Genomic DNA, 27,216 nt, shown 5'->3' on the forward strand with positions numbered 1-27,216 from the left:
TCCTAGGTTGTCTGTCTGTTAGGCCTCTAAACTGCTAGGTATGCAGTGGTGTGAGTCAAGAGGATGCATGTTCAAATTAATACAATTTATTAAACAATGTCCATTGCAGAAATAGAATTACAATGTGTTACAAGAATTACAAGATGTAACATGAATGGCTATACATAAATGGCACGCAGGAGGTAGTATTAGCGAGTCTCCTCGAACCATTCCACGTTTACCTCTATATACCCAGGGTTTACAGGAAAACAACAAATCATCAAATAAAGAGTCACAAGAGGGCGGTAACAATTGCTGATGTTATCATTGTATGTCTTAACAAACCTGGTTAACCTTTAGCACAGCTGGATGCTGAGTCACAGGTAACTTGCATTACCTGTGGTTTATTTCTAAATGCTGTTTCAAGATCTTTATTCAGCAACCAGTGTACTACACCACCAATGACACCAAAGTATTTCCCACAACATTAGCTATCTAAAGACACTAAACACTATGTGGAAAACCCATGATCTACACAGTACTATTTCAACTTAACAGTTCTGGGAGCGAGGCAGCACGGATGGTGCAGTGGGCAGCACTGCCGCCTCACAGCAAGGAGGTCCTGAGCACTGCCGCCTCACAGCAAGGAGGTCCTGAGCACTGCCGCCTCACAGCAAGGAGGTCCTGGGTATGAGTGTGTGAGTGAATGGTGTGTATGCCCTGTGATGGACTGGCGACCTGTCCAGGGTGTATTCCTGCCTTTCGCCCAATGTATGCTGGGATAGGCTCCAGCCCCCCTGCGACCCTGTTCAGGATAAGTGGGTTAGGATAATGAATGAATGAATGAATGAGTTCTGGGAGCATTCCACTGAGGTGATCGGCAATAGTCCGGAGCACTGTCTTTTCATCAAGCCTGGCTGACTGTGTTAACATGGTGAACACAGTCTGCCTCCTTTTTGGGGTCTGCAGAGAGGCACACTTATGTAAAAACACCCACAGGTGTTTGATAAAAATTGCATAAATCTGATGTGGCCTTTGAATCATTTTATAGCAGTGGTTACCTTATTTAACCTTTCACAATAATGTGGTTCCTTGCTTAAACTTTGCTTTCTGCTCAAAGCCTGGGACTGTTGGGGTGGTCAAACTGGTTCTGATTTAAATGAGACAAATTACAAAGTGCAGTACTTGGAATTCAGATTCATTTGGGTGATTCATTTGGAAGTGCTTTTAGTGTTAAAAAACATTTGAGAATGTCTATAGGATTTGGATGCATAGACGGCCTGGTGCAATGGGGTCTGGCTCCTTACTAGGCATTTAGTCACATTTTATAATTACATGTTATAATAAATATACTTAAGTGTATACCTAATCAGAATGCACATACTGTTTTTAACAAATAAATTACATGGTAATGATGGTTGCAGACGAGTGCTCAAATAATGTTTTAAATGTTTTTATACAAATGTGAACATATTTTCAAATATTGAGACTGTGTTGTTTGGGTATTTATTGAGATAAACCATATAAATTAGCTTGGAAATTGCTACATCTGAAGAGGGTACGTATATCTATAACATTCATGTTTGGTGGGGTGAAATGTATTGCAATGAATATTGTGTATTGCACATTCCAATGTTGGTAGCATTTTGTTCTCACACTAAAACGTGAAAACCCTCCTGTAAAATTATGTCTCAAACTTATAGGGCATGTTATCTATATTGCGGATTTGGGGATTTCCCCCATATCTTTTGTCTTGCATTTGATTCCTGGGTTCTTCTTTTAGAGAAATGTAAAAAGCTTCAAAGAAAAACTTGATTAATCATACATAATACATGTAAATACTTATGAAAACCAGACTGGGGATATCTAAATGTATCAAAATGATGCTTAGCTCGGCTTTGTCTCACAAATAGCTGAAACATCTAATGAATATACAAGTCGATAAATGCGTTAGTAGCGTATACATACGTTTTCAATAGAATGCAAAGGAATAAATTCCAACAGAACATTGTGTCCTCGCGTTGGCCATTGTTCTTCGTGTACAGTAGTTTGGTACAGTACGAAGAGGGGTGTGGCGAGACCCCATGTCTCCTCCCCTCTTAACAGCGATTGGTTAAATCGTTGCGTCTTTTGACAAATACTGTTTCACAGTGGACTTTCTTCTTATATAACCGGAGCTCGTGCTGTAGTTCGCATGATACAGTCAGTAGCCCAAATTAAGGGTTTCGGTATGGTGGAATCTTAGCTACAATCGCTAGAATGGCTAGATAAACAGGCCGTTGAAAGCACTGGAACAAATACGGTACTTGACTGTACAGACAGACAATATCGAAAATGCGACCGTGTGTGACAGGTAGAGCGCTGGAGATGCTGGGGTGCAGTAATATTAACAGTCCCGGAGTGACTAGGATTTTGAGGTCTCCCATGTCGAAAACAATCAACCTCAACGGTGTGAACGAAAGATTCCGTTCCACGTCCTCGATGCAGGGATATTTCGAGTTGGCTCGTGAGAGGTCCAAAACCGTTGCTTCGTTTTACAACCAGTCTGCAATCGATGCTTCTGCAGAAAAGGTAACCGTTTAAATCATGCAATGTAACAATGGGCACATAGCGTGTGCATAAAAAACATTGGAAGCCGATTTGCACTATTGTTTGTTTTGTAGCTAAAGTTAGCTATATCACACGCATGTGACTGCGTTAGTTTAATGCAATGGGAATCGATAACTATAATGACGTTAAACAAGCTTCTATCAATTCACATTGGTGTGAGCAACCCAGTGTGAAATACTTTTCGCTAGTGCTAGCAGTATTTGCCCAACTCTTTATATTAACCTGCCAGTACCAACTAGCTAACAGTTTTATATTAACCTGCTAGTACCAACTAGCCAACAGTTTTATATTAACCTGCTAGTACCAACCTGCTAACAGTATGACGACATTGATCTGATCAAATAAGTGAGCCAGCGGTAAAATGCTCCTTTGCTTGCTCGTAAGTTAACTTACTCAGTTTAACCCGAACCGTTAGCTCGCCAAATATCCTGCAGACTAATGTGTGTTTGCATAATGACGTTACTTTCCTAGTATAGGTCATTGGCAGAATATGTATCTGAAGTTAACCGCTTAAATGACTGACATTTGACCGATTGCATAGGTATGGTAGCTAACAAAATTATGTCCATGGCTAGCTAGGCTAACGAACTAGTGTATGTCCACTTACAAGAACAAGAAAACACATCTACGCAAAAGTGCCTTTGTCTCGCCAACGTCTGCTGCATACAAATGGGTTAAAGCAAGGTCACAATGCAGACTCTTCTCCCGTGCCAAGACATAAAACTCAAATATCAGCCAAAAATATTCCATAAGCACCTGGCTGTGTATTAACGTTGCTTCAACTTATTTCCCCCCATTCCATTACTGTACATTACATATGTATGTCTTAGTGTAGGAATATTTAGTTGCAGTTGTAACTTTTTTTATTTTTATACCGTCACCTACCAGAGTTTTGTTTGAATATGTAACTACGAATCTAGTAATTAAACAACACTGCAATGCTGAAAAAATCCACTGAACCTCTGAAAACAGCACTTTTAAGAGAGCGACAGTAAAGTGTTCCCTACAGTCCTGCTATTGTGTGAGACACAATTGTATGTGCTGTGAAATATGCTTCGTTATAGAACATCTGCAGCCCCCAAACTCTGTCCTCTTTAGTCAAACCATGCATGTGCACAAATACACCGTGCAGCACCATGTTAAGTCGAATCACCGAAGCGCACACGACCGTTATATAACCATGTCCATTATGCCCAAACCTGGCGGCTGATTACCTAAGACCTTCAGAATCTGACACATGCGACGCCATTAATTATCCAAGCAAATACAAGTGGGTCCGTGTCTCCATCATCACTGAGGGTCGTCTGTTGTTTACAGTAAACCTACATATCACCCCTATTGGCACCCACAGGCACTGTGAACCTTTATTGTAATGAACATATGATACTTTGAAACTTGGTAGCTCATTACCTATACCCATATGATACAGCTACTTGTAAAAATAATTCATAAAAATACAGCTCAGAGATGAAAACATCCGTGAAATCTATAATAATGGGTTACCCTGCTGAAAACCCCCCAGCTCAAACTAGGTTTTGAAACAGCTGTTAGCTGGTTGATCAGTTAGATCTGCTCCATACTCAACATGGTTTGACCAGCTTTTGAAACAGCTGATAGCTGGTATTTCAAGCTGGTTGTAGTTGGATTTTACACCCGGGTATGTTATTCATTTGACTGCATGTGTGTTAAAATAGCCCTTGTAGCGTTTGTAGTTGTCTGTAAGGACTCCCAGAGTCACTGGGACCTATCAATAAAGAAGTACTTTTAGATGCCTTGGGGGACTTAATTCTCTTAATACTCTTAATTCTGTCTTTGCATTTAATTATTTTGTGTTGTCTGGGGGTCAAGTGTGTTGACAGACTAACCTTTTTGACCTAGTTCACATTTATGTTTGTACATTTAAGAATCAGTAACGTTTGCCACACATAGAAGGATTCCTTCTGTCAGTCAAACGGGGTGAATCCCATCGGTTTTGTTATTTCCTTTGCAGGCCTCCGTTAGATTGACTCCAGCCACTCTACTGTATGCAGGGAAGTCTCCAGATGGGCACCATGTTCTGGTAAATACTCCCTCTCTTCTCCTATGCATTTATTCAATGTGCCTCTGATAGGTTATTAAGAAACTATTGGAGACAAACAATATTATTTTATTTTTTATTCAGTCCTCCCATCCTCCAATACATGTTAGCAACTTTCCTTACTGTTTGGGAAGTGGGCAATGTATATTTTCAGTTGCAGCTAGTTTCTTTGTGTGGGTTGGTCAAAATAAATAGCTGTGTTATCAGCAGCTTCAGGAAATGATGTCACCTTTACTTTGCTGGCATTTAGCGCACGCTCTTATCCAGAGTGACCTGCAATGCAAACAGAGTTGCAGAGACCAGGGGCTGAAGGGCGGTGATTCCCTGGAAAGGGAAAGTGTATTCCAGAGAGACTGCACGTTTACTGTCCAGTCAAGGTGTTATTTGGTCAGGATTGCTTTCGCGGTCTTTTTCTAACTATAGTTCCCTTGACTGTGTCACATACATTTATTTCTCACTTTGAACCTGTCTGCAATTCAATCCCCAAAGGATTTATTTTCTTTGTAGTTGTTGTATTTTTATTTGTTGGTTTTAGTAGATTGGTGAGGCTTCAGTCAAGAGTTCAGACTTCATTTCATGAAATGAACTCAAAATTCAATAGCAAAGCTCTCATGTACCTTTTGATCAGTTTATAAAAAATGATCTGGTACATAGACTTGTCTTATAGAGGGTCTGCATGGAACAGGACTTGAATTTCTCTTGTTGGGATTAATAGAGTAACCTACTTTCTTGTGTTAATCTTCTCTAAAGGCAGCTGAGTTAGCTGGTGTATGGAGGGGGGTGGGCTGTGTACTACTCCACATCGTTCTAAATCGGGGGTGGCCACTCTAATCCGAAAAGGGCCAGTGTGGGCACAGGTTTTTAGTTTTAGCCCAGCACTAAACATTGCACCTTCCGTTGAAAATGGTAGTCCTCTCCTCCAAAACAACATGATGTCTCTGCCAACTAGTTGTCCCAGGAGTCCCAAGAGCTGGTGATTGAATATCAGGGGCATCTGTGTGCATCAGAATGTGATGAGGCGTTTGCGTCATTCTGCCCAAAGTGAATATGGTTTCACACTGAGCGAGAACAGAGCTATTCTGTTTTTGTTTCTCCCTTTTTTATCCTCACATTGGATGCAATTACTCCTTATTTTCAAGCCCTGTCACCGTTTCTGCTGTCCAGGTCAGTGTGTGAAATTGTTCCAGATTACAGTGTGTGTGTGTGTGTGTGTGTGTGTGTGCGTGTACGTGTGCGTGTGCGTGTGCGTGTGCAGAGCAGTGCCAAGTACCTGCAGAAGGAGCTGCCTGTGCGTATCGCCCACCGCATCAAGGGGTTCCGCAGCCTACCCTTCATCATCGGGTGTAACCCGACCATCCTGCAAGTGGTGAGTCTCACGACCTCCTCCTCTTCCTCCTTCTCCTCCTCCTCCTCTCTACATGGTAATGCTCTAGAGCACAGGTGTCAAACTCCAGTCATGGAGGGCCACAGTGTCTGCTGGTTTTTGGGTTGTTCTGGGCACCTGTGGTTCATTCAAGTCATTGATTGGTTAAAGTATCCACACGCCTTGTTCTCAAGGCCTTAATTGGCAGCTGATTGAAAGGAAACCACAAAAACCTGCACACACTGCAGCCTCCTGGGAATTCAGTTTGACACCCCTGCTCTTAAGTCTCACAGCCTTCTTTCTCCTCCTCCCCCTCCTCTCCACATGCTAATGCTCTAGAGTCTCACAGCCTTCCTCTTCTTCCTCCTCCTCCTCCTCCTCTTTACATGGTGATACTGTAGAGTCTCACAAGCTTCCTCCTATCTACATGCTAATGCTCTAGTGCAGTGGTCCTCACTCCTGGTCCTGGCGAGCCACAGGGTGTGCTGGTTTATGCTGTTACTCAGCACTTACTTGATCAATTAAAGCAGTTAACTCGCCTCGAATTTGTTGCTGATATTAAGCCGAAAACAAAAACCCTGTGGCTCTCCAGGAGCAGGAGTGAGGAGTGAGGACCGCTGCTCCAGTGTCATACTCCCACCATTGTGAGGACACCTCTTCCACATTGTAGGGTGATCCTCACTGGCTTTAGAAAATGCCATTGCATTCCACCACAGCCAGTGTGGACGTGCTACCAACACTGTCCCCCACTGTCCCCCCTTCCATGTGATTGCTCAGCTGTGGTCTTGTCATTTGGCTGTTTTTGCACCAACTAGAGTCCTTTCACTAGCTTTGTAGACAAACCCCCAATGCATCCAGAAAATCTATTATCTTTACTCTTGTATAGAGGCATGATGTTACAATCATGGCTGACGTCACTGGACTTTCATAGCCTCACTTTGGTCTAGAAGGCTTGTTATTCTATCGTAACCTTTTATAATGTCCACCTGATCAGAGATGCCAGCATTTCAAAACCAGTACAAATGATTGTAAACTAATAGTGGACATACCACAGATATAATAATGATATATTTTCACTATTTTTGCCTCATTGCCTGCCAGTTGCCAGTATTTATTTACTAGAGACAGTGCACATGAATCAACATTTTCAGTTTCCACATCAATGTAAATGTGCCAGAGTTAGCTAATGAGCTAGCCTAACCTGCATGCCACTTGCCCAGAATGCTCTTTCTATGCTCACTTTATATGAGGGGGAGAGCTGTGTAGGATTAGACAGACCCAGCGCTAAGTCAGTTTACTGACGGAGAGGGATTAGTCACGTGAGTCGGGGTTGACCCGAGCACGTGCTCAGGTCCTCTAGGTACATGGAATGTGTAAAGCCCTTTTCACTTTCCTTTTCTTTTTTTTTACCTGGACTGTCACCGTAGGGCAGTGGTCTTCGTTCCTGGTCCTGGAGAGCCGCAGGGTGTGCTGGCTTTTGTTGTTACTCAGCACTTAATTGAGCAGTTAAAGCCTTTAATTACACAGTTAACTCACCTCACGTGGTTTCTTGGGTCTGAATTGGTTGCTGATAGGTGAAAACAAAACGCAGCACACCCTGCGGCTCTCCAGGACCAATAAGGAAATGCACTGCCATAGGGTCTTCCTTATCTGAGACTGCACCGTTTCCACAAGGACCGGGAGGGCTGATTGAGCGGGGTCACCATGAGGTCATCACTGTCACCTGACCCAGTGCCCACGTGGCCCAATCAGGCTTCCCCTGGCGCTGATAAGATGCAGTGAAACTGATCTTTGATATGATTGCGTCTGAATCTTATGGTCTTTTCCCTCGCTGTAAACAAATGTAGATCTGTACGGGTTATTGCTTTATTAGCGTCCATTAAATTCTAGACGTACGAAAGGACCTTGCGGTCTCTTTATGCCTTTTTTTTTTCCACATTTAAATCGGTTTATGGCGGTCATATAGCAGTGTGGAAGAGGTAATCGGTGGTCGGCGTTCACCTTGGATGGCTTGTCTCTGTGTTCTTCAGCCGTCAGGATTCCCCCTCGAGTGCCCCACTCCACATGAAACAGGGCCTGTAGCTCAGAGACAGAAAAGGGCCTCTCTGGCCTCCCTCCACCTCCCGGTCGGCTCGACTGCGTTCTGGCGCGAACCGGCACGGGAGCTGGATGCAGCCTGTGCAGTTTGTCAAGATGGGGCCTTGTTTTTACTCATGTCATGGGGCATTCCCTGTTGCCGTGTTGTTTTCTCAGAAGCTCTCTATCTCCCGTCTACCCTCGCCACGCGGACTCCCCCCGCTCATTCTCCGCTTACTTCCTCGGGTAGCCTGACGCACGCTGACCTTTTACCCAGATCCACGCCCAGTATTGCAGCGCTGTCGTAGTGAAGAAAACGGTGTACGTTCTGTTCTGTTTTCTTCGCTTCTTTTTTATGGAAGATCAGGTTTTGTCTGGCTCAGTTCCTGCTGCACAGTACAGAGATTTGGTGTGGTCTTTCGATTAAACATTTGATATATAAAGAAAAAAAAACTTTAAGTAAAAAAAGTAGGATTTAATTGTGACAGTATTTCTTTAAAAAAGTGCAGAAAAGGCACAAATACATTGCAGTTCGGTAAACACCTGAAATTTATTTGTTGTTTCATCACGGTCATATGTAGGGATGTGTATTGTTAGGATTTTATTGATACCGATACCAATACCGATACTACTTATCGGTGCCGGTATTTATCGATACTCTTATCGATACCACGGCGTGTAATTTAGTGTATAAAATAAAGACGTTACAAGATGGTAAAAGATTCAATTGTTTTTTATTACCACAAGGGGAGTAACACCAGCAACATCATTAAACAACTTACAGCACCTGCCTTTTAAGCCCTTAGCAAGTCAACATGTGCGGTGTGAGGTATGTCAAAAAAAAGAGCAGGCAGCTCCATACAGCCTTAACGGTAACTGTCAATGCGATAATGCTTCAACAGAACAGAAGCTTAACTTAAAATTACAAATGCTTCTCAGAATAGATTAAATAAAATAAAAACCTAGGGAGATGACCAAAGCCCTTGCCTACATGTTCAACCCAACAGACACATACATGTAAACAGAACAGTGTAGGGGAGGCGCTTCTCCTGACGCATTTAGCCCTAACAGTTTTTGTTAAGGAAAAGCAACATATTTACTTTCTCTGGCAGCAGCCGAGATCGCTCTGGACAGAGTGACATCACGCTATACACTCGGATAAAATGGCGCTGCGCATGTTTTAAAAAAGGGTAATTTAATTACTTATTATTTTTAATCCAGCTTTACTGGCAGTCTTAAACCTTTATGGATGTATATATTGGGAATCAATCTGGTAAATTATGCCAACTTAATGTAGTATTTCACTTCCCCTTTAATGATTCATACACTCACCGTGACTTGATGAAGAAGCACTGTCAGGGTCTGCCTGCACGGAGGAGGGCACGGTGTTGTTAGCGTCTGCCGGGTTGCTAACTTTAGATGCGTTGTTTAGGCAGTCAAACACGCCGCACTCCTTCAGCTTTATGCTATGGGTAGACTGCAAGTGTTTCATCATGTTGCTGGTGTTACCCCCCTACAACTACTTTCTTGCATATATTGCATTGAGCCGAGAATTCATTGAGTTTGATGAAGTGAGCCCATACCTTGGAGCGCTTAGCTCTTACAGCCGACATATTGACTACTAGAGAAAACAACGGGGCGCTGCGTCATAACCTGTCGACGGCGGCAGTGTCATAATTACGCGACGGTTAGGTAGACTCTTAAAAAATACCGAAAACAGTATCGTTTGTCCAGAATCTTTAGCGGTACTCTGGTACCGACCAATTAGGAACCGGTACCAAAAAATACCGGCTCTCGGTACACATCCCTAGTCATATGTTGGAAGGTCTGTGAAACCCATTACCCTGCGCTGACGTGGATATTTTTGAAATTCAATAAGAGCTTACTTTTGCTCTTTCACTCCTTGAACCCCTGGAAGAATCATGAGCAGATGGTGTATGTTTGTGCAAACACACAAGTCTGGCTGTCATTGTTTTTCTGTGGATGATTGTGTGAGTTTCTGTGTTTGAGCAAAGAGGCGTGGTGGTTATGCCCGTTTGTATGGGGTTTAGTATGTATGTGTGTAATCCTGTATGAGTTTGGTTGGGGGGGGGGGGTTTGGGAGGAGATGGGCGGGGTATAGCGTTCGTTTGTGCAGATGTGTTTGAGTGTCTCCAATAGTTGGGGGGGGGGGGGGTTGGGAATGTGCTTGTGCAGGTGTGTGTCTGTGTGTGTGTGTGTAAATGCATGTTTTCACCCAGGTGAGGTAAATGTGGTCTCTGTGTAGATGAGAGGGGGAGAGTTGGAGATGTGCATGCCTGTGGTGATTTATGTGTTATGTTGGGTAGGCGGGGGTAGGGGGTGAATCTTTATGTGGGTGTACTTGTGTCAGCCAGGGTAGGTGGGGGTGTTAGGGGCCCAGAAAGGGGGAGATTACCCCTGTCCGGGAGCTCCAGTTAGCGGGATACTGTTGGGAAACTCTAACCGCTTCTCCATCTTCTTTGTGTCCTTGTAGCATGAGCTGTACATCCGGGCCTACCACATGCTCTGCGACTTCCCTGCGGTGAGTGAGCAACTGAGGGGGCGGACATAAAATGCAGACTAGTTCACCGGCCAAGTTCAAGGGCTGCTTCCACATTTAGCTTCAGGCTTAGTGCCTCTGTAAGCGGAGAGGTGGTCGGTCCCACGCTCAAAGTTTGACTGCTCTTTAGCTCTCGAACCGGCAACCCTCCGACTGCCAGACGACTGCTCTTACTGCCTGAGCCATGTCGCCCTGCTTGGAGCAGTGGCAAATCAATCAAGCCTGGCTAGTATTGTGCCATACAAGCGGCTATAGCATTGCGATGCGTATTCACACACTCTTAGGAAAACTGCCCATTTCCAAAAGGGACAACCTGCAATTACAGGAATTAGGTAATCTTCCATCTTTAGTCAAACACAGAGTAGACGCCTGTATGTATGCCACACCATTTAGCCCATTTAGCTCAGACATCAATGGCATCAATGGTAGACAGCATCGTCTCTTTCCAAATACAGTGGCTTCAGAGACTATTCAGACCCCTTCAATTTTTGCGCACTTTATTTAACGAAAATATGTTTTTAGTCATTTTTACAAATTCATAAAAAAAATCACGAACTGAAATCTCTCATTTACATAAGTATTCAGACCTTTTGCTGTTGCACTCCAAATTGTGGTCAGGTGCATCCGGTTTGCTTTAATTATCTTTGAGATGTGTGTAGAACTTGAACCACCTGTGGCAAATTGAATTGATAGTTTAGAAAGGTCCCACAGTTCACTTTGAAAGTCAGGACAAAAATCAAGCCATGAAGTCCAAGGAACTCTCTGTAGACCTTTGGGATAAAATTGTGGCAAGGTATAGATCAGGGCAAGGGTATACAACCATTTCTAAAGCTAAATGGTTATATACTAGAGTGTGCCCAGGAGCTCAATAATTGTGAAATGCAAGAAGTTTGGAAGCACCAGGACTCTTCCTAGAGCTGGCTACTCGCTAAAGTGAGTAACTGGGCAAGAAGCCACTTTTAAATAAAAGGCATATGATAGCCTGCTTGGAGTTTGAGAGCATGAGGAAAAAGATTCTCTGCAGAACTTCAAGCACTATGTCTGGCGTACACCAGGCACTGCTCATCACCTGGCTAATACTTCCCTACGAGGATGCATTGTGGTGGCCGCATCATGCTATGGGGGTGCTTCTCTGCGGAAGGGACTGGGAGACTGGTCACAATTGAGGGATGGATGAATGCAGCCAAATACAGAGAGGTCTGTGAACAACACATGCACTCTGGAGCAGGTTCTCTCCGACTGGGGCGACGGTTCACCTTTCAGCACCACAATGACCCAAAGCATACAGCCTTGACAATGCTGGAGTGGCTTCGGGACAAGTGACAAATTGTCCTTGAGTGGCCCAGCCGAAGCCCAGACTTAAACCCAATAGAACATCTGTGGAGAGACTTGATGACAGCTCACAGATGCTTCCCATCCAAGCTGACGCAGCTTGAGAGGATCTGCCAGGGAGAATGGGCTAAACTGCCCAAATCCAGGTGTGCAAAGCTTGTGGAGACTTACCCAAGAAGACTTGAAGTTGCAATTACTGTCAAAGGGGTTATACAAAGTACTGAATTAATGGTCTGAATACTTATATAAATTACAGAGTTCAGTTTTAGATTTATAATAAATTAGCAAAAATGTCTAAACATTTATTCACATTGAATGTTTGAGGATTATTGAGTGTAGATTGATGGGCTTCATCTGAGTTGAAGTCATAATGTCACTGTACAGACTGTTCCTTAAGTGTTTTTTCCTCTGATCCTCAGAAACGTTTGTAGATATTTCTCAATGCAGGTTGATTATTGATACAAAAAAACATAATACAAATAATGTCCTAAATAATGTAATAAATCCTGTTTTGGCATCCTGCATGCCACACTGTCAGCAGTTGGTGGCCCATAGGGTTGTGTGTACTTAAGATGGCTGCACTCTCTGCACTCAGATCAAGGACCAGGAGACTGAAACTCGGTACAGCACACTGGTGCAGCAGCTTCTGGACGATCACAAGGATGTGGTCACTATGCTGGCCGAGGGCTTCCGGGAATGCCGCAGACACATACAGGTACGGGGGGGGGGGTTCCGGGAATGCTTCAGACGCATATAGGAAACGGAGGGGGTTCTGGGAATGCCACAGACGCATACAGGCTGTGGCATCTTGTGAGCTGGCTATATCTGATGGTGCTGAGTATTTTGTGACTTAATCATTATATTGATACTCAAGAAAAGCAGGGGAAGTCTCCGTCACTGCTTTGTGAGTAAAACAGATTTTTTGAAAATGTATTTCTCATTTAACACGATGTGAAGAAGCTGCATGTTAATTTCCGATTGATTAGTCAGATCATTGGCACGCTTTTTAATCAATGAAAATTAAATAAATGGGTTGAGATAAATAAGTTCAGACGCCACAGCAAATGGGTAACAGAGAGATTTGGGGAATGGCACGGATATACAGGTAACAGTTCCGCAATAAACCGCCCTGGGCTGGGGTGGATTAACCTGTCAAAACATGCATATTTTGTCGAGTTAGCGGAGGTGGAATGTCCAGGGGTCAGAAAGTAAAAGTCCTTCCATGTGTTTCTACCACCCATGAACTCACTAATGTCAGTAATTAGTTCTACCTCCCCAGAGCAAATGAGCAAATCCAGGTGATTGTAACAAAATTCTGGGGAGGACTTGTATTTTCCTGCACTGGGAAGAAGGCCGCAGTTTTAGGGTATTGCTGATAGGAGTGGTTTCACTTCTTGTCTCACTTTTGTGCAATCGTGGGTTCTGAGAAGCGGGTGCTTGTTCTATTTCAGGATGAGAATCTCGTTCGCAACTTCTTGGACACCACGCTGACCTCCCGGCTGGGTATTCGCATGCTGGCAACACACCACTTGGCCCTGCACGAGGAAAACGTAGGTACCCAGAGTCATCTTCTGGAAATGTACTCCTCTCTGAATTGGAGCATTGTTCGCTGTGCTTTTACTAATAAAAATGGGCGCAGTCTTTGCACTTGGCACTCAGTGAATTGCTTAGTTTCTTTGAAAGGTCTGTGAAAAAATTTTGTATGTAATACTGAGCACACATGCCCATTTACAGTGACAGCCTGTTAACACCCCACCCAGAGTAACCTAACTTGCACGTCTTTTGATTTAGTTCTGAAATGTATGAATATTCTAGCTGGCTCAATGCACTCAGAAATGCACCGTCAGTAGTGAGTGGTTCATGGTCCTGCGAGCACAATGGTACCCTGTCCGAATTGTGGCGATACACAGCCGGGCTCGTGGTTATCAGCTGAGCCCACTTTGCGGGCCAAGCCAAACGGCTGCATTTAGTAACGCTCCAGAATGATTATGTAACTGGTGGTTTTTCCATTCGGGTGGGGTGCCGGTGAACCTGAAGTTAGATACAGGGTATTTTCATATGACCTCGTTACATAGGGCTATATTTATAACCTAAGAGATTTACTGGATGACTGCACAACTACTTTTGCTGAGCAGAGGCTGTTAAAGTGTGACGGTACAGAAGTCCCAGGTCAGTGTGCCCCTCTGCCTCTCAGCCAATCATCTGACTCGGGGCTTGTTAGAAAATAGAGTTTTAACCATGAGGCATGTAATGGGACTGTTTAAACTTTAACTGGCTGTACTCTCTCAAAGCCCTCATCTGTCATCTGATCTCCCTGTTTTTCTCCCAGAGTCCTCTGGGGCGGGCATGTTGTGAGACTGTGCTTTTACAAACAGAATCCCGCCCGTATTCGGCACGGGGCATTTTGGGTCCGGATTTGTGTCTGGTCTGGTTTTTTCCATGCAGAACAATGGAGTCAAGAGGAGGGAGCGCTGTGCTACAGTATGAAATCTGACTCGGGGAATAGAGTTCAGACTTTTGTCATTAGCCCATGTGTCCCAGGTTATGGCTGTTTGTGTGCAACAGCTGCAATGCAGGCTCAGATTGAAATCCGATTGATTTTCTGTTTTTTCCTGGCCTTGAGTGATAGTGTTGTCTTATATAAATTAGATTGACAAAATCAAATTAAAGTAAAAAAAGAATAATTAATATTTCATTGTCCTCCCTGTGGGCAGCACGGTTCGAATCCCCGTCGGCCGGGGCCTCTCTGTGCGGAGTTTGCATGTTCTCCCTGTGTCTGCGTGGGTTTCCTCGGGGTACTCCGGTTTCCTCCCACAGTCCAAAGACATGCAGGTTAGGCTGATTGGAGAGTCTAAATTGCCTGTGGGTATGAGTGTGTGAGTGAATGGTGTGTGCCCTGCGATGGACTGGCGACCTGTCCAGGGTGTATTCCTACCTTTCGCTCAATGTATGCTGGGATAGGCTCCAGCCCCCCTGCGACCCTGTTCAGGATAAGCGGGTTAGGATGATGAATGAATTAATGAATTAATGAATGTCCTCCCTGTCCAGTGTGCCCCGTTCATGAATTCACGTCTGTCATCTTTTCGCAATGTTACTTTTTGGAATAACAGGCAGTAATTGTAGGCCCATCTCACTGCTGCAATGCCCTCTTTAAATACTCATATCCTCTGAAAAGCATACAGCCAGCCAGTGCTTCTTTCTCCACTCTGCAGTGCACAAATTACCCAGCGGGTATCGGTGCAGGCTAACTGTTGGTGCCCTATTAACAAGAGGAGTTGATTTTAACACCGTGCAGCTGATACCCTCTCTTCCCATCAGGACTGAAGGGTCAGCTGTACATCATATGATGCCCTGGTATGGTGAAGATCTGAGACCATATTCATTAAGCATCTCACAGTGTTGATCTGGGATCAGTTTGCCTTTTAGCCCACAGTGGATACGGTTAGGATATGGACAGGGGGGACACCTGATCTGAAATCAGCATTCAGGCTATGAGATACTTGAGTAATACGGTGCTCAGGTCATATCTGGACCATGGGAATCGGGAAGATGCAGCACACAGTGGCCTGATCTGACATTTACTCCACTAATTTACCTGATATCCAAAGCAGGAACACGCCCCGTCTTCATAAATATTTCTTTATCAATCTTTCCACAGCCTCAGGTCACACAGCCGTTGCATGTGTTCCAACGGCAGACGCTGTGCTGACGATTGAAAGCTGTCGCTTGTTATTCCGCTCTTGCATAACCCCCGTAACGGGCTGCAGTCTGTCACCTCTGACAGCTCTTTCATGCAGATGAAAGCCCGCGAGGCAGTGCGTGATTGGCAGGATGTAGCGCTGGGAGAAGACACCTGAAAGTGCTGGAGCTACGGCCTCCCCTCCCCCCCTCTCCCCGTGCCTCTCACTCACGTGTCTGTCTCCCGTTTCAGGCCGACTTCGTGGGAATCATATGCAGGCGACTTTCCCCGAAAAAGATCATCGAGAAGTGGGTGGATTTTGCAGGGTGAGTGGCCTTGCGGAGCCTCCCTTCTCCTGAGTATATCTCTCTCTCCTGACCCGCTCCTTGGCCCTTGTTTGTTTTGACCTTACCACTTGGCAGGGCTCTCAAACAGACGAGTTGACGGAGCTACAATGCGGGATTTTGTTTGCTTATCTTGCTATCAAAGTTAGCAAACGTCCCCTGACTGACCAAACGTTTGAACAGAAGGAAGGTCTGCCTGTCTTACATTTTAGAAATGTGTATACCTCAAAGCAAGTGGAATTAACATGATTCCTACCAATGTGGAGGTTTACGACAAATGTTCTACCTTGTTGCATCTTTGAATAACCTGTGTTTTTGCTACTTGCTCATGTATGAAAAATTTCAAGAATTTTCAAGAATGGAAATTTGCTGGTTAATGTATTGTCAACATTCAGAACCTGTCTGACATTTGTTAGCTTTGTTATTCAAGTATTATGTGTTTTGCGGTTGAGTGAGTTCAGAGTATTCAGGTCAGTGTTTGTCACCCTCAATATGAGGACAGGGTAAAATGGAGGTTAGTACAGCCCCAAGAAAGACCGTTTCAGCAACAGAAAGAGGAAATGCCCTTCTGTACCTTTTTTCCCCCAAAATTGTCTGTGAGAGCTGGTTGGCCAGTTAGTTTCCAAAGCAACATAACCATCCAGTCACATCTCTGCCTCACATAGTTGTCATGCACCTCCCTCAACAGATGGCAAGTGGTTACCAGGGGAAGCATAACTGTCTTCTTGTACTGAATAAACAAGCATACTAGCATATCCTGTGTGTTAGCGCAGCTAGCTGAACCAGAAGTTTAACGTTTACAGCAGGAAAACTATACAATATATACTTTCCAGTCAATACTCTTGCCTCCAAAGTTCTCTGATTCTTGGAACTTTAATGTAATACTTCTGGTAAAGTGCTATTGAAAGTTATGGACAAAAGCGTGAGTGTTCACAATTGTGAAACACACAACTGTGTGGGGGAGTTTCTCGTCTTTTTTTCTGGACATTAATCCTTTCCATCACATTTCCTTCACAAGACGTTTTTGGAAATCGTGGGGTGTGGTTTATGAGGGTAAAAGTGCACGTGTTGACCGTACATCAGGACACTGTCGTGATTCTTGGAACTAGTGTTTTCACCAGCATATTCGCCCCATTAATCCTCTGGGTCAGTGCGAAGGAGGTAGGATTCTAGAAAGGGGTTGGAATGAGCAGTCAAGGTTCCTGGAGTTGCTGTTGCACCCCTTTGACTTCCCGCGTTCCACATAAATATAGCAGACTGTCTCTGCAATGTGAATGTTGTGCCCAGCGTTCGCTCACTTGTTGTTTGAGGTTTCGGCTCTCAAAGAATGTGCAGCTGCTTGCCTCTCTCTGCGCCCCTCTCGCCCCCCTCCTCGTGCTCGCGCTCTCCCGCCCGCTATGTTAATTTTCGCCTCAGGACAATGAGTTTAATCTTCGGTCTGAGCGCCAGCTCCTGAGTCAGCAGGCCTTGGCGCCCTCTGCACGTAGGCCCTTGTGCAGTAGCCAAATGCTAACATTTTCCATTCCTAATGCCGTACTGACTGCTGTTGCCTAGATTGTTGCAGAACTCCTGTAAAGTGCTATAGGGGTACCCAAGTTTTAAAACAACAATAAACTTATAGTAAAAGCTTAGACCCCAGTTTTAGAGAGGTCACAGGTTAGAGGTCAAGGTCATCACCTGGCAGTGCTGTTTCTGACACCATTTTGAAGTGGATCTCATGTTGCGCAGCAAGGGAGGGCTCCATTATTATAATCATTAACTTATCGTTAGCTTATTAGCCCTTTGTTAGCTTGTTAGCCTATCATTAGTTTATAAGCCCATTGTTAGCTTTTTAGCCCTTTGTTGGCATATTTTGGTGTTCTTACGGCCTGGTTTTGGTCTCAGCAGGCGTCTCTGCGAGCACCAGTACGGGAGCGCCCCCCGGGTACGGATCAACGGGCATGTGGCGGCCCGCTTCCCCTTCATCCCGCTGCCCTTGGACTACATCCTGCCGGAGCTGCTGAAGAACGCCATGAGGTACCGGCCTAGTAGAGTTTACCTTTCGCTTTCACACTTTGCAGGAGGCTGCTTTGGTTCGATAGGCCCCCACGACATCTCTGGGAAATGGCCACTGATGCTCGAAACACATTCAGTGTAACTTCCTGGACTTCAAAGGGATCGGTTGACATCTGTTGGCACAACTGCGTGCTGCCCCAGGCCACCAGAACTAGGCCAGCGAGGACCTCTTTATTCTTAGTGGTCGCACGGCGTGTTAGGCGCCAGCGGACAATGTGCCCCCTACTCCAGTTGGCAGGCAAGGGAGGGGAATTCACAGCTTGGATTGGTCATAAGCCTAGATCTGTCCCAATATATCATTAAAATAACTTTTCCCTTTCTTGTTAGCTAAATAAGTCACGCATAACAACATATTTAATTTATTTTATTGGATTATGTCGCTCCCGTAACACTTCAGTGAGCAGACATACTTGACGAAGGTCAGGGTCATTGTGACGTCAAGTCATTGCGAGCCAGGAGCCAATGAGAGTCGCTTATTTTATCACCGGAATGGCTTCCCAAGTTCAGCATTCTGAGATTCAGTCCTTAGGTATTTGGACAGCAGTACAATTTCTGTTTATAAATTGCTGGGATATTTGGGCGCAAAATGGCGGAGTGCAAGGCATACGGTTGTCGATATAATAAGCGGAATATCAAGGAGAAAAAGTACTTTTGCGTACCAAAGCCAGTGACAGCGGAAAAGGCATTACTTGCCAAAAAGTGGTTAGATAACCTAGGAACAGGTCATACTGTAAGAACGTTGTCCTTCATTTCAAGCCTACACGCTTTGAACAAAACCTAAAAGCAGAACTTACAGGATGTCCTGAGAGAAAAGGCTGATGCTGTAACAATGATATATGTACACAAAAATGAGAAGAAAGTTGATACAAGCCATGATAAACCTGCTGCCAGTCAGGACAAGAAAAAGATGATCTGTCAAAACTGACATTACATTCGTGTGTGAGGCAGTTACTTCAATACAACTTCAACCCTGTTTTATGTGATCCTTGCGAGCTAGTGATTGTGCTGAAGGTCCCATCGTGTCATCTGAATCGTCGCTTTCTTCACATGAGCATACTAAATGGGGATAATCCCTCTTCAGTGGTTCAGACACATAATTATTTGAAGTTTATGAATAATTTTCACCACTCATAATGATGCCTAGATTAAAAATAAAACTCTGAATTATCTGCATGATACTCCACTGAGGATTTAGCAATTTCCTCTTTGAACTGTCAATTGATTACAAGATTGATTGAAGAAGTACAGGTTAAGCAACTTTCTTCACCTGTACCTCTTCAGAACAAAGGATGAATGATCATGTTATTTTTTTACATCATAACAACATAGGCAGAAGCGTTGTGAGTTTGATTCAGTGAACCACAGTTCCTTCAGAAGGGGAGGTTGAATCTGTGGTACAAAGAGGAACAATGAGCTCAATAACATAATGGTATGGTTTAATAATGGTATTAAACTAATACCATTGCTCTGAGAAAGTTGTTTTTGATAAGTACTAGTTTTATTTCCCAAGAAAGATGTGTCTCAAAACCGCACCCCTCTGTTCAGAAACCCCTGCACTCTCCCTTTGCAAGGATGAAACTACTGCGGATAGTTAACAAGTTTTGGCAGATTTTGTGGTGTGCTTGGAATCATTGTATTAATTTGCAGTAAGGTTTGGGGGTATACTTGCCATCAGATCAACTGCCATGTTTTAGCGCTCACATGACGTCCTCTTCAACATTACTGTCCATCTTCTGTTGCCCAAAACACACAGCTGGTCTACCTGATCCATTTGAATTTTCCATTCCATTAGAATCTCTGTACAATCAGTCTCTTCTGGGGGCATCCAAGTTTCTTTTTAAAAAATCAAATGGAAACAAAGTTTTGATTTCTGTTATTTACCCCCTTTAATCTTTGTCTTTGGAACAGTCTTGGGAGAGATACAGTTAGGTCACTGAGTTCTTTCCCATTTATATCTCTCTGGAACCTGACCAGGCATGCAACCTTGGCATGGCTTTTCACTGTTGCGTCTGCAGATTTAAGGAATAATACACCACCGTACTTTCTTTGCACATCTGTTTAACATCTGTCCAGGAGAGATAAGGGGCCACAGTGGACTACATGCTTGCATTACATGTGATGGCTTCAGAAAAATTAAAACGGGAAGGAACTAACCTGAGTCAGAAATTCGTATTAGTAAATCATAATTACATGCTTGTAGGTTGTGAAGCGATTCAGTGTAGTGTTTTGTTTACTAGATTAAATTTATGTCAGTTCTAAAAAGGTTGTGGAACAACAAGGAGGCGATAAAGATCAGTGTGGATAAAAAAACAGGTTTGGGGAGGTGGAGCGGCCCATTCTAATTTATGAGAGAATAGATTGCATTAGTATATCAGTTTCATATGTGTTCACTTTTTATGGGCCTGTTTTTCTGGAGACTGAGGTCATGTGAGTTCTGTGACTTCTCCACAGCGAGGAGCCCATGGAACACATTGTGAAATACTGACGCGATCCATCATCCATGTGTTTGAAACATATGACAGTATTATGAAAAAGGTTTTGTGGATTTCCCAACTATTCATGTAGTTTTGATACCTGACATGTTGACGCAGGCTTATCCAGTGTTGTTAATGGTCATATGAATATGTTTTAGTCACTCTTGATATTCATATCAGGTAAGAGGGCAGTAATACCGCATCATTAGCCTAGTGGCAGGTCAGTAGCGGGGTGCTCCGGCCCTGGTCTCGGCTCCCTCTCCGCGTAGGAACACCGTGTCCTTGGCAGGAGATCCTGGAGGCCCACGTGAGCCGCGCTCTTCCTGCAGTCACGGGGCGAGGGGGAGCCAGTCACCCCGTTTGGGTCAGGCACCCTCTGTCCTCCCCATCTCTGCTGCTCCACAGGGGCTGTGTGGCCCCTTTGTGTGGTCTGAATGCCCCTGATTAAAAGGGGGGGTGGGTGTTTGGGGTTTACTGAGCCCCTGGGTTGTCGTTCAGCCCCTGGGGCGCCATGACCTGGAACAGGGGAACAGCTTGAATGACCAGATCAGAGGAACAGAGAGAGCTGGAGAGATGGAGAAAGAGTGTGTGGGGGGGGGGTTCTTGTTTTTGCACAAAGGGCAGTTCATTTACACGTTTTATCATTTGTTTTTGGTCTACTCTGTAGAATTAACTGTTTGTGTGAGTGTGTGAGTGTGTGAGTGTGTGAGTGTGTGAGTGTGTGAGAGTGTGAGAGTGTGAGAGTGTGAGAGTGTGAGAGTGTGAGAGTGTGACAGAGTGACAGAGGCCTCTGCATTAGTACTTGTCACTTGTTCTCCTATCTGATTCGATTCGCTTTACCTGGCCTGTGAAATCAGACATTTCTGTCAAAATAAAAGCCCTATGTTAGTAGTACCCATCTTACGTGAGAGAATCTTAGTACAGGATAGTCTGCTGTTTTGGTGAGATGGTGAGATGGTTGGGGATTGGGCCCTTCTCACCCCTCACCCCCTCACCCACTGCCTCTGTCCCCAGGGCCACTATGGAGAGCCACCTGGACACACCGTACAACGTGCCCGACATCGTGGTCACCATCGCCAACAACGAAACAGACTTCGTCATCAGGTGAGTGTGTGAGGGGAAGATTGATGAACCAAGCTAAGCTACGAGGCAGCCTGCAGCCTAGTGGTTAAGGTGTATGACTGGGACCCAGAAGCTTGGTGGTCCCAGTGTAGCCGCAGTAAGATCAGCACAGCTGTTGGGCCCTTGAGCAAGGCCCTTAACTCCACATTGCTCCAGGGGGATTGTCCCCTGCTTAGTGTAATCAACTATAAGTCTCTTTGGATAAAAGCATTAGCTAGATATCAAATTAGAAGTATTATAAGCTCCAGCTCCCAGTCACTCATGCTGCAGGTTTGGGGTGGACTAGCTGGAAAAGCACTTTCCTTTACATTATTTAGTAATGAAATATCATGATTATTGCCTCAAAAAAAATTTTATTTTAGCATTTTGTTAGATAATAAAATAGGAAAATGTATTATACTCACATGTATGTGAATTCAACAACACGTGGACGTGTACCGCCCTGTTACAACAAAAAACACCATTTAAACCTTTGTTTGGAGTTTTCAAATACAGTATGAAATGAATACCTGACACCTATGAGTCATGTGATCAGTTGAGGGCAAACGAGAAGAACAGGGGGATTTAGTCTGTTCGTGCAACGTGCGGTCGCCATGGGAATTGCAAAGCAGGGCGCCCACCCCACCCACCCCACCCTACCCCCCCCGTCCACACCACCCTCTCCTCCATTAACTGGTGTCAGCAGGCTGCACTAATGCACTGAGTGAGACCAGCAAAGACATGTTTACTCTGAGCAAACTGACCAGCGCCAAAATCTCTCGCTTGTGCTGAACAGGTCAGCATATTATCAGCTTTTGTGCGCAATTATTTGCTGTATGTGTTGACATTGCTCTGAGGTTTTCTTGGTGACCTTTATAAAAGGTCGTCTGGAAATCTTTTTTATTCCTGACATGTGCGGATATGGGGTTTGGGCTGGACCTCCCCCATCTTAGTGCTCCTGAGTGACCTCGCTAATCTCCATTTAGTGATTTTTTTTTTTTCTAAAATAGAGGAATGTAAAGGGATTAACTTCCTCTACTGAAGTGTATTCTGTATTTCCCCTTTTATCTCAGCAAAGCCATTCCAGTCTGCTTTTTCCACAGCTCAGACCTTTTTTGACTGTTAAAATCGGACAGGCATCGAGTGTACGTTCAGAACTTCCCCAATTTTAAAATCAACAACCACATGCTACAGCAGTCAAACAGAATTTACTGTGCATGAAGTCACACCATGGCTGTTTAGTGATATCCTGTCTGCTTTTAGTTGCTTTATTCAAGTCTCTGTCTCAGAATTCAGATTTATTTTCTATACTGTACACTGTATATCTATGAATATAAATGTTTTTACTGGATGTGATGAACTGAGAAAATGGCAAATAATCAATTTCCTCAGTTAGGATATCTATGCAAGAATGGCTTCAAGGATGAAAAGGACACATGCAGGATATCTTTTCTTGCTTACTCTGTCTGATGATAATAAAATTGATATATACAGTAGTGTAGTGGTAAGAATTATTGGCACCCAAACAATTTTTCACTATTTTTTACCCCACTATTTCAAACCTATTGGCTTGATTTCAAACTACAGAACAGAAGAAAATAACCTTTAATGCCTAAATTTTACATTTCGGTGATATGTGCCTATTCACACGTATAAGTATCCAGCTGAAACTCTTTTCAGCGGCTTTGTGTTGAGGCCATTTGCATATAGACTAACCGCCATTTGACTTGCTTTATCAGCATTTATGCTATCAGTCTGAGAGAGGAGAGATGTAATCTGCATGCCCTGTGGGTAAGGCTGACCATGTGACTCTCCTGTCCAATGGCGTGGCAGGATCTCTGACCGGGGCGGCGGAATCCCACACAGCATCCTGGCGAAGGTGATGGACTACCACTTCAGCACAGCGGAGCAGAGCGCCCAGGACCCGCGCATGAGCAACCTCTTTGACAGCATAACCAACAGCGGGCCGCAGTCCGGCCCCATGCACGGGTGAGAGCGCCCCTGCTGCCCACACCACGTCCTGCTCACACTGACCCAGGCCTGGTTTAGAGACCAGCTGAAATCAAAATTCACTGAAAATTTCTAACATTGTAGTACTTGTGTATTATCACACCAAAGTCTTTTTTCCCATCCACTTCCTGGAAAATTATTTGAATTTACATTTTACATCATCGTGTACCAGTGGGAGTGTGTCGATCAAATGTCTGTAAGTTCCGCATTCCCCTCCTATCAAAGCAGCGGTGCATGAAAGGACATTACTCCTTACTCAAATCGACTCCCCGCCCTTCAAAAGATTTGTTTCCCTCACATATACATGATATAGCGGAAGATAGTGCTGCTCTAACTTCTGTTTCAAGGCGTCCTTAAGCAGCAAACATGGTCATGCAGCTAATAAATTATTGTAAATGGTAAGTGGTTGGCATTTATATAGCGCCTTACAATTGATGCTTCTCATTCACCCATTCATATGCACACTCACGCACCGACGGCAATTGGCAGCCATGCAAGGCACCAACCAGCTTGTCAGGAGCATTTGGGGGTTCAGTGTCTTGCTCAGGGACACTTAGACACAGTCCGGGCGGGGGATCGAACCGGCAACCCTCCGACTGCCAGACGACTGCTCTTACTGCCTGAGCCATGTCGCCCCATTGTTGTGCGAATAATGCAAGTATAACCTAGGAAAGCGTTTTCCACTGATTTACTGAGGAAAATGAATTCTGCATGTTGAATATGGTTTCTGATAGCTGTTGCTCTGCGGTAGGGGATAAGTGCCCGTGTGTTTTAGGACAGGACAGCAGCTGTTCCTCAGTCCGCCTGCGGGGGGCTCCACTCACCTGCTGCGTCCTCCCGTTTCTTCCCCTGCAGGTTTGGCTTCGGCCTGCCCACATCGCGGGCCTACGCAGAGTACCTGGGCGGCTCCCTGTCCGTCCAATCCATGCAGGGCATCGGCACCGACGTGTACCTGCGCCTCAAACACATCGACGGCAAAGGAGAGAGCTTCCGTCTCTGAAAGACCCCACGGCCCCCCCATCCCCCAGACACGCACACGCATTAACACTCGCACAGGCACACACACTGACACACACACCCGCCCCTCACCGTCTCCCCCTGCTGCCCATCCTGTGGGACATGGCTGTGGCAGCCCAGTCTGGAGAACTGGCCACTGGGATGAGTGACTTGCTGCAGTGGCCTGGTGTTTTTTTAGGAGGTTTTTTCCTCGTATCGCCATGGACAACAGCGGAACCCTGGCTGCCGCAGCCTGGCGCACCTGCGCTCTCTTGCCAGCTCCCACCTGACTGTAAGACGGCTTGTGTTGGGGATGTTCTGTTTGTGTGCGTACCCCGTCTCTCCCCAGCACCACAGACGGAGCAATGTTCGCTTGTGAACACCAGGAGAGGGATTTATGTAACGTCTAGTGTTGCTTTCGCATAAAAAAAACTATTTTTAAAAAGCCTTAAATTGGTGTAATTTGCTTGTTTGTACCTCTCACACTGCCAAGCCTTCAAATATCTGCACCTTGAAAGCACAAGGAACTGAGAGGAACTTGTGCGGACCTCTCCATCCTGCTCGACGGCGAGGTCCAGTGTCTGCTGGGAGATGTAGTTCTTCAGCCATGACGCTTTGTGAAGGAACCGTTTCTAAATGTCTTGTCCTTGTAATCCTGGTGTTGTGTGGCAGTCTGAGGGAATGTTCTGGGTGCCGTTCTATTTTGCTTCCCCTTTCCTTGCACCACACTCACTGCGCCAGCGCATTCAGTGGATTCTCGATGAATGGATGAGGTGGTTTTTCTCAAAAAAAGTATTCATGAGAGGTTCATTTGCTTTTCTGCAAGGGATGATTGCGTACCTCCCTGCCATAACGATGGTCATCAGCGTTTCTGCTGTTCAGTCATCAACAATAGTGTTTTGGGCTATTCTCCTTGTAGATCAAGGCAGTACAAGCTGTTCCCAGTTAACCTGATTTACAACAATGGGCATGTTTTCATGAATTGATACCGAATATGTGTGGAAAGCTAATACTCTAGAAATGAAATAAGCTAGGGAAATGGTTTTAAGATTTCATAAAACAAATCAATCCAAATATCAAGTGTGTTTTTATTGAGGAATTTGAGCTAATGAACTCCATAATCTGTATATTTAACAGATTGTTGATTTCCTCCGTTAGAAGCGAACTGTGTGAGTGGGTATTGTATGTAACACATTCCGACTGTGTACAGTCCCCTTGTAATAGGTGGACATTAGGCATGAACTTATCCTCTCGTGGCAGGTTTTTGAAGTGCATGAGTATTTGACATAAATGCAAGTTATATTCTGGCATTTTGGTGCTGCCAATGTGATCACATGAAAGTGAATGTTTCTGTTTGAAGCTAGAAATGTTTTATAACAGGCCAGCAGTATGTCAGATTTGGTACAAATTCCATTTCACTGGGTTTTTAGAACCAGATTTCAAGAATGAGAGATGTGTTGACTGAGCTTGCCCCCTGCTGGCAAATATAAATAACTACATTTTGGCTGAGGAAAAAAAACTATTATCGAGGGAAAGTCGAATTGCCTTAAAGGGTGCTTTATTTCATTTGAAAGTTAGAGAACGGCACAAGTTAACTGAAAATTGAAGTAATTTAAGTTTGAAAATGATGCTTTGTATTGTCATATAATGAAAACTAACATTAATTTGGCGCACTTTCCTAGCTTATGGCCAAATTATATAGTGAGGTTTATATTATGAAGAGGTTGACATTTATATTATGATTTGTTGACTTTTGGTTTCCGTAGATGTCAAATGTGTATAGTTTCTTGGGCATTAATTAAATTCTTGATGAAAGCAACCAGGTTTCACCTTGTTTTTTGTTACTTACAATATCCTTTAAGTGCACTAAGATTTATTATCATTTCACTGGACGTCCCATTGTATTGTTCTGTCAAGTACAATCTGCATATAAACGACACTGGCATTTGCTGGCAAGTGTTTTTGATTGGAATAAGCCTGTGTCCGTCCTATAAATTAGGGGGATTTTTGCATGCATTTGTCGCTAGGAGATGGAATACATTTTTTTGTCCCTCGTCTTATCAGCACACCCTCTAATCTCTAATATTTGTTTTGGGCTTTGTCCCATCATGCGGTATGTATTCTGCTGCTGGAGCTCCTGTCTGCAGTCTTGATACCAGGACAGAGGATTTCACTACACTGACATGTTGAATGAATGTAATTATTTTCTACCTGTTCACCCACCTTTGAATTGGCCTTTATCAATATCCATACAGCCTCTGATCATTTTGTTCATTTGGGGAAAGTTATATCCCATAACTCCGCTCTTGTTGGCTCAGTGCATTTGCATACACAGAAACTATGTACCTTCAAGTCTGATTGTACCTTCAAGAACACTTTATTGATGTTAATGTATCAATAAACAGGGAATAATGTGGCTTATCAGTTTACCACTGGGGTTGCATCAACAGTAGTCTCCCATTTGAAAGGGAACACCCTCATTATTACATTAATAAGCAACTTACAGTTGATTAGACTCGGCAAGGGCCGATCCCCGCTGAAACACTGTGGAGTTAAGGGT

General features: G+C 44.3%; 1 protein-coding gene and 1 long non-coding RNA gene across 3 annotated transcripts; one reads left to right on the plus strand and one right to left on the minus strand.

The window, feature by feature from the left end:
• Positions 1 to 70: 70 nt before the first annotated feature.
• LOC133132267 (uncharacterized) lies at positions 71 to 2,897 on the minus strand. Its single transcript, XR_009709102.1, has 2 exons — positions 1,948 to 2,897; positions 71 to 784 (listed from the first exon to the last, which is right to left on the minus strand). It is a non-coding gene; the product is annotated as an uncharacterized LOC133132267 (long non-coding RNA).
• bckdk (branched chain ketoacid dehydrogenase kinase) lies at positions 2,128 to 26,475 on the plus strand. Of its 2 annotated transcripts, none has more exons than XM_061247598.1 (11): positions 2,128 to 2,550; positions 4,580 to 4,648; positions 5,922 to 6,032; positions 10,600 to 10,647; positions 12,593 to 12,712; positions 13,449 to 13,547; positions 15,929 to 16,002; positions 17,905 to 18,036; positions 21,564 to 21,653; positions 23,484 to 23,639; positions 24,516 to 26,475. In XM_061247598.1, exons 1-11 carry the CDS (start codon positions 2,314 to 2,316, stop codon positions 24,658 to 24,660), a joined length of 1,281 nt encoding a protein of 426 aa, XP_061103582.1. In that variant the 5' UTR covers positions 2,128 to 2,313; the 3' UTR covers positions 24,661 to 26,475. The 2 variants fall into 2 exon arrangements, with proteins under 2 accessions (XP_061103582.1, XP_061103584.1); XM_061247600.1 differs by having other exon boundaries at positions 17,908 to 18,036.
• The last annotated feature ends 741 nt before the right edge of the window (positions 26,476 to 27,216 follow it).

Source organism: Conger conger, chromosome 7 (genome assembly GCF_963514075.1).
Source record: "Conger conger chromosome 7, fConCon1.1, whole genome shotgun sequence".
Lineage (NCBI taxonomy): Eukaryota > Metazoa > Chordata > Actinopteri > Anguilliformes > Congridae > Conger > Conger conger.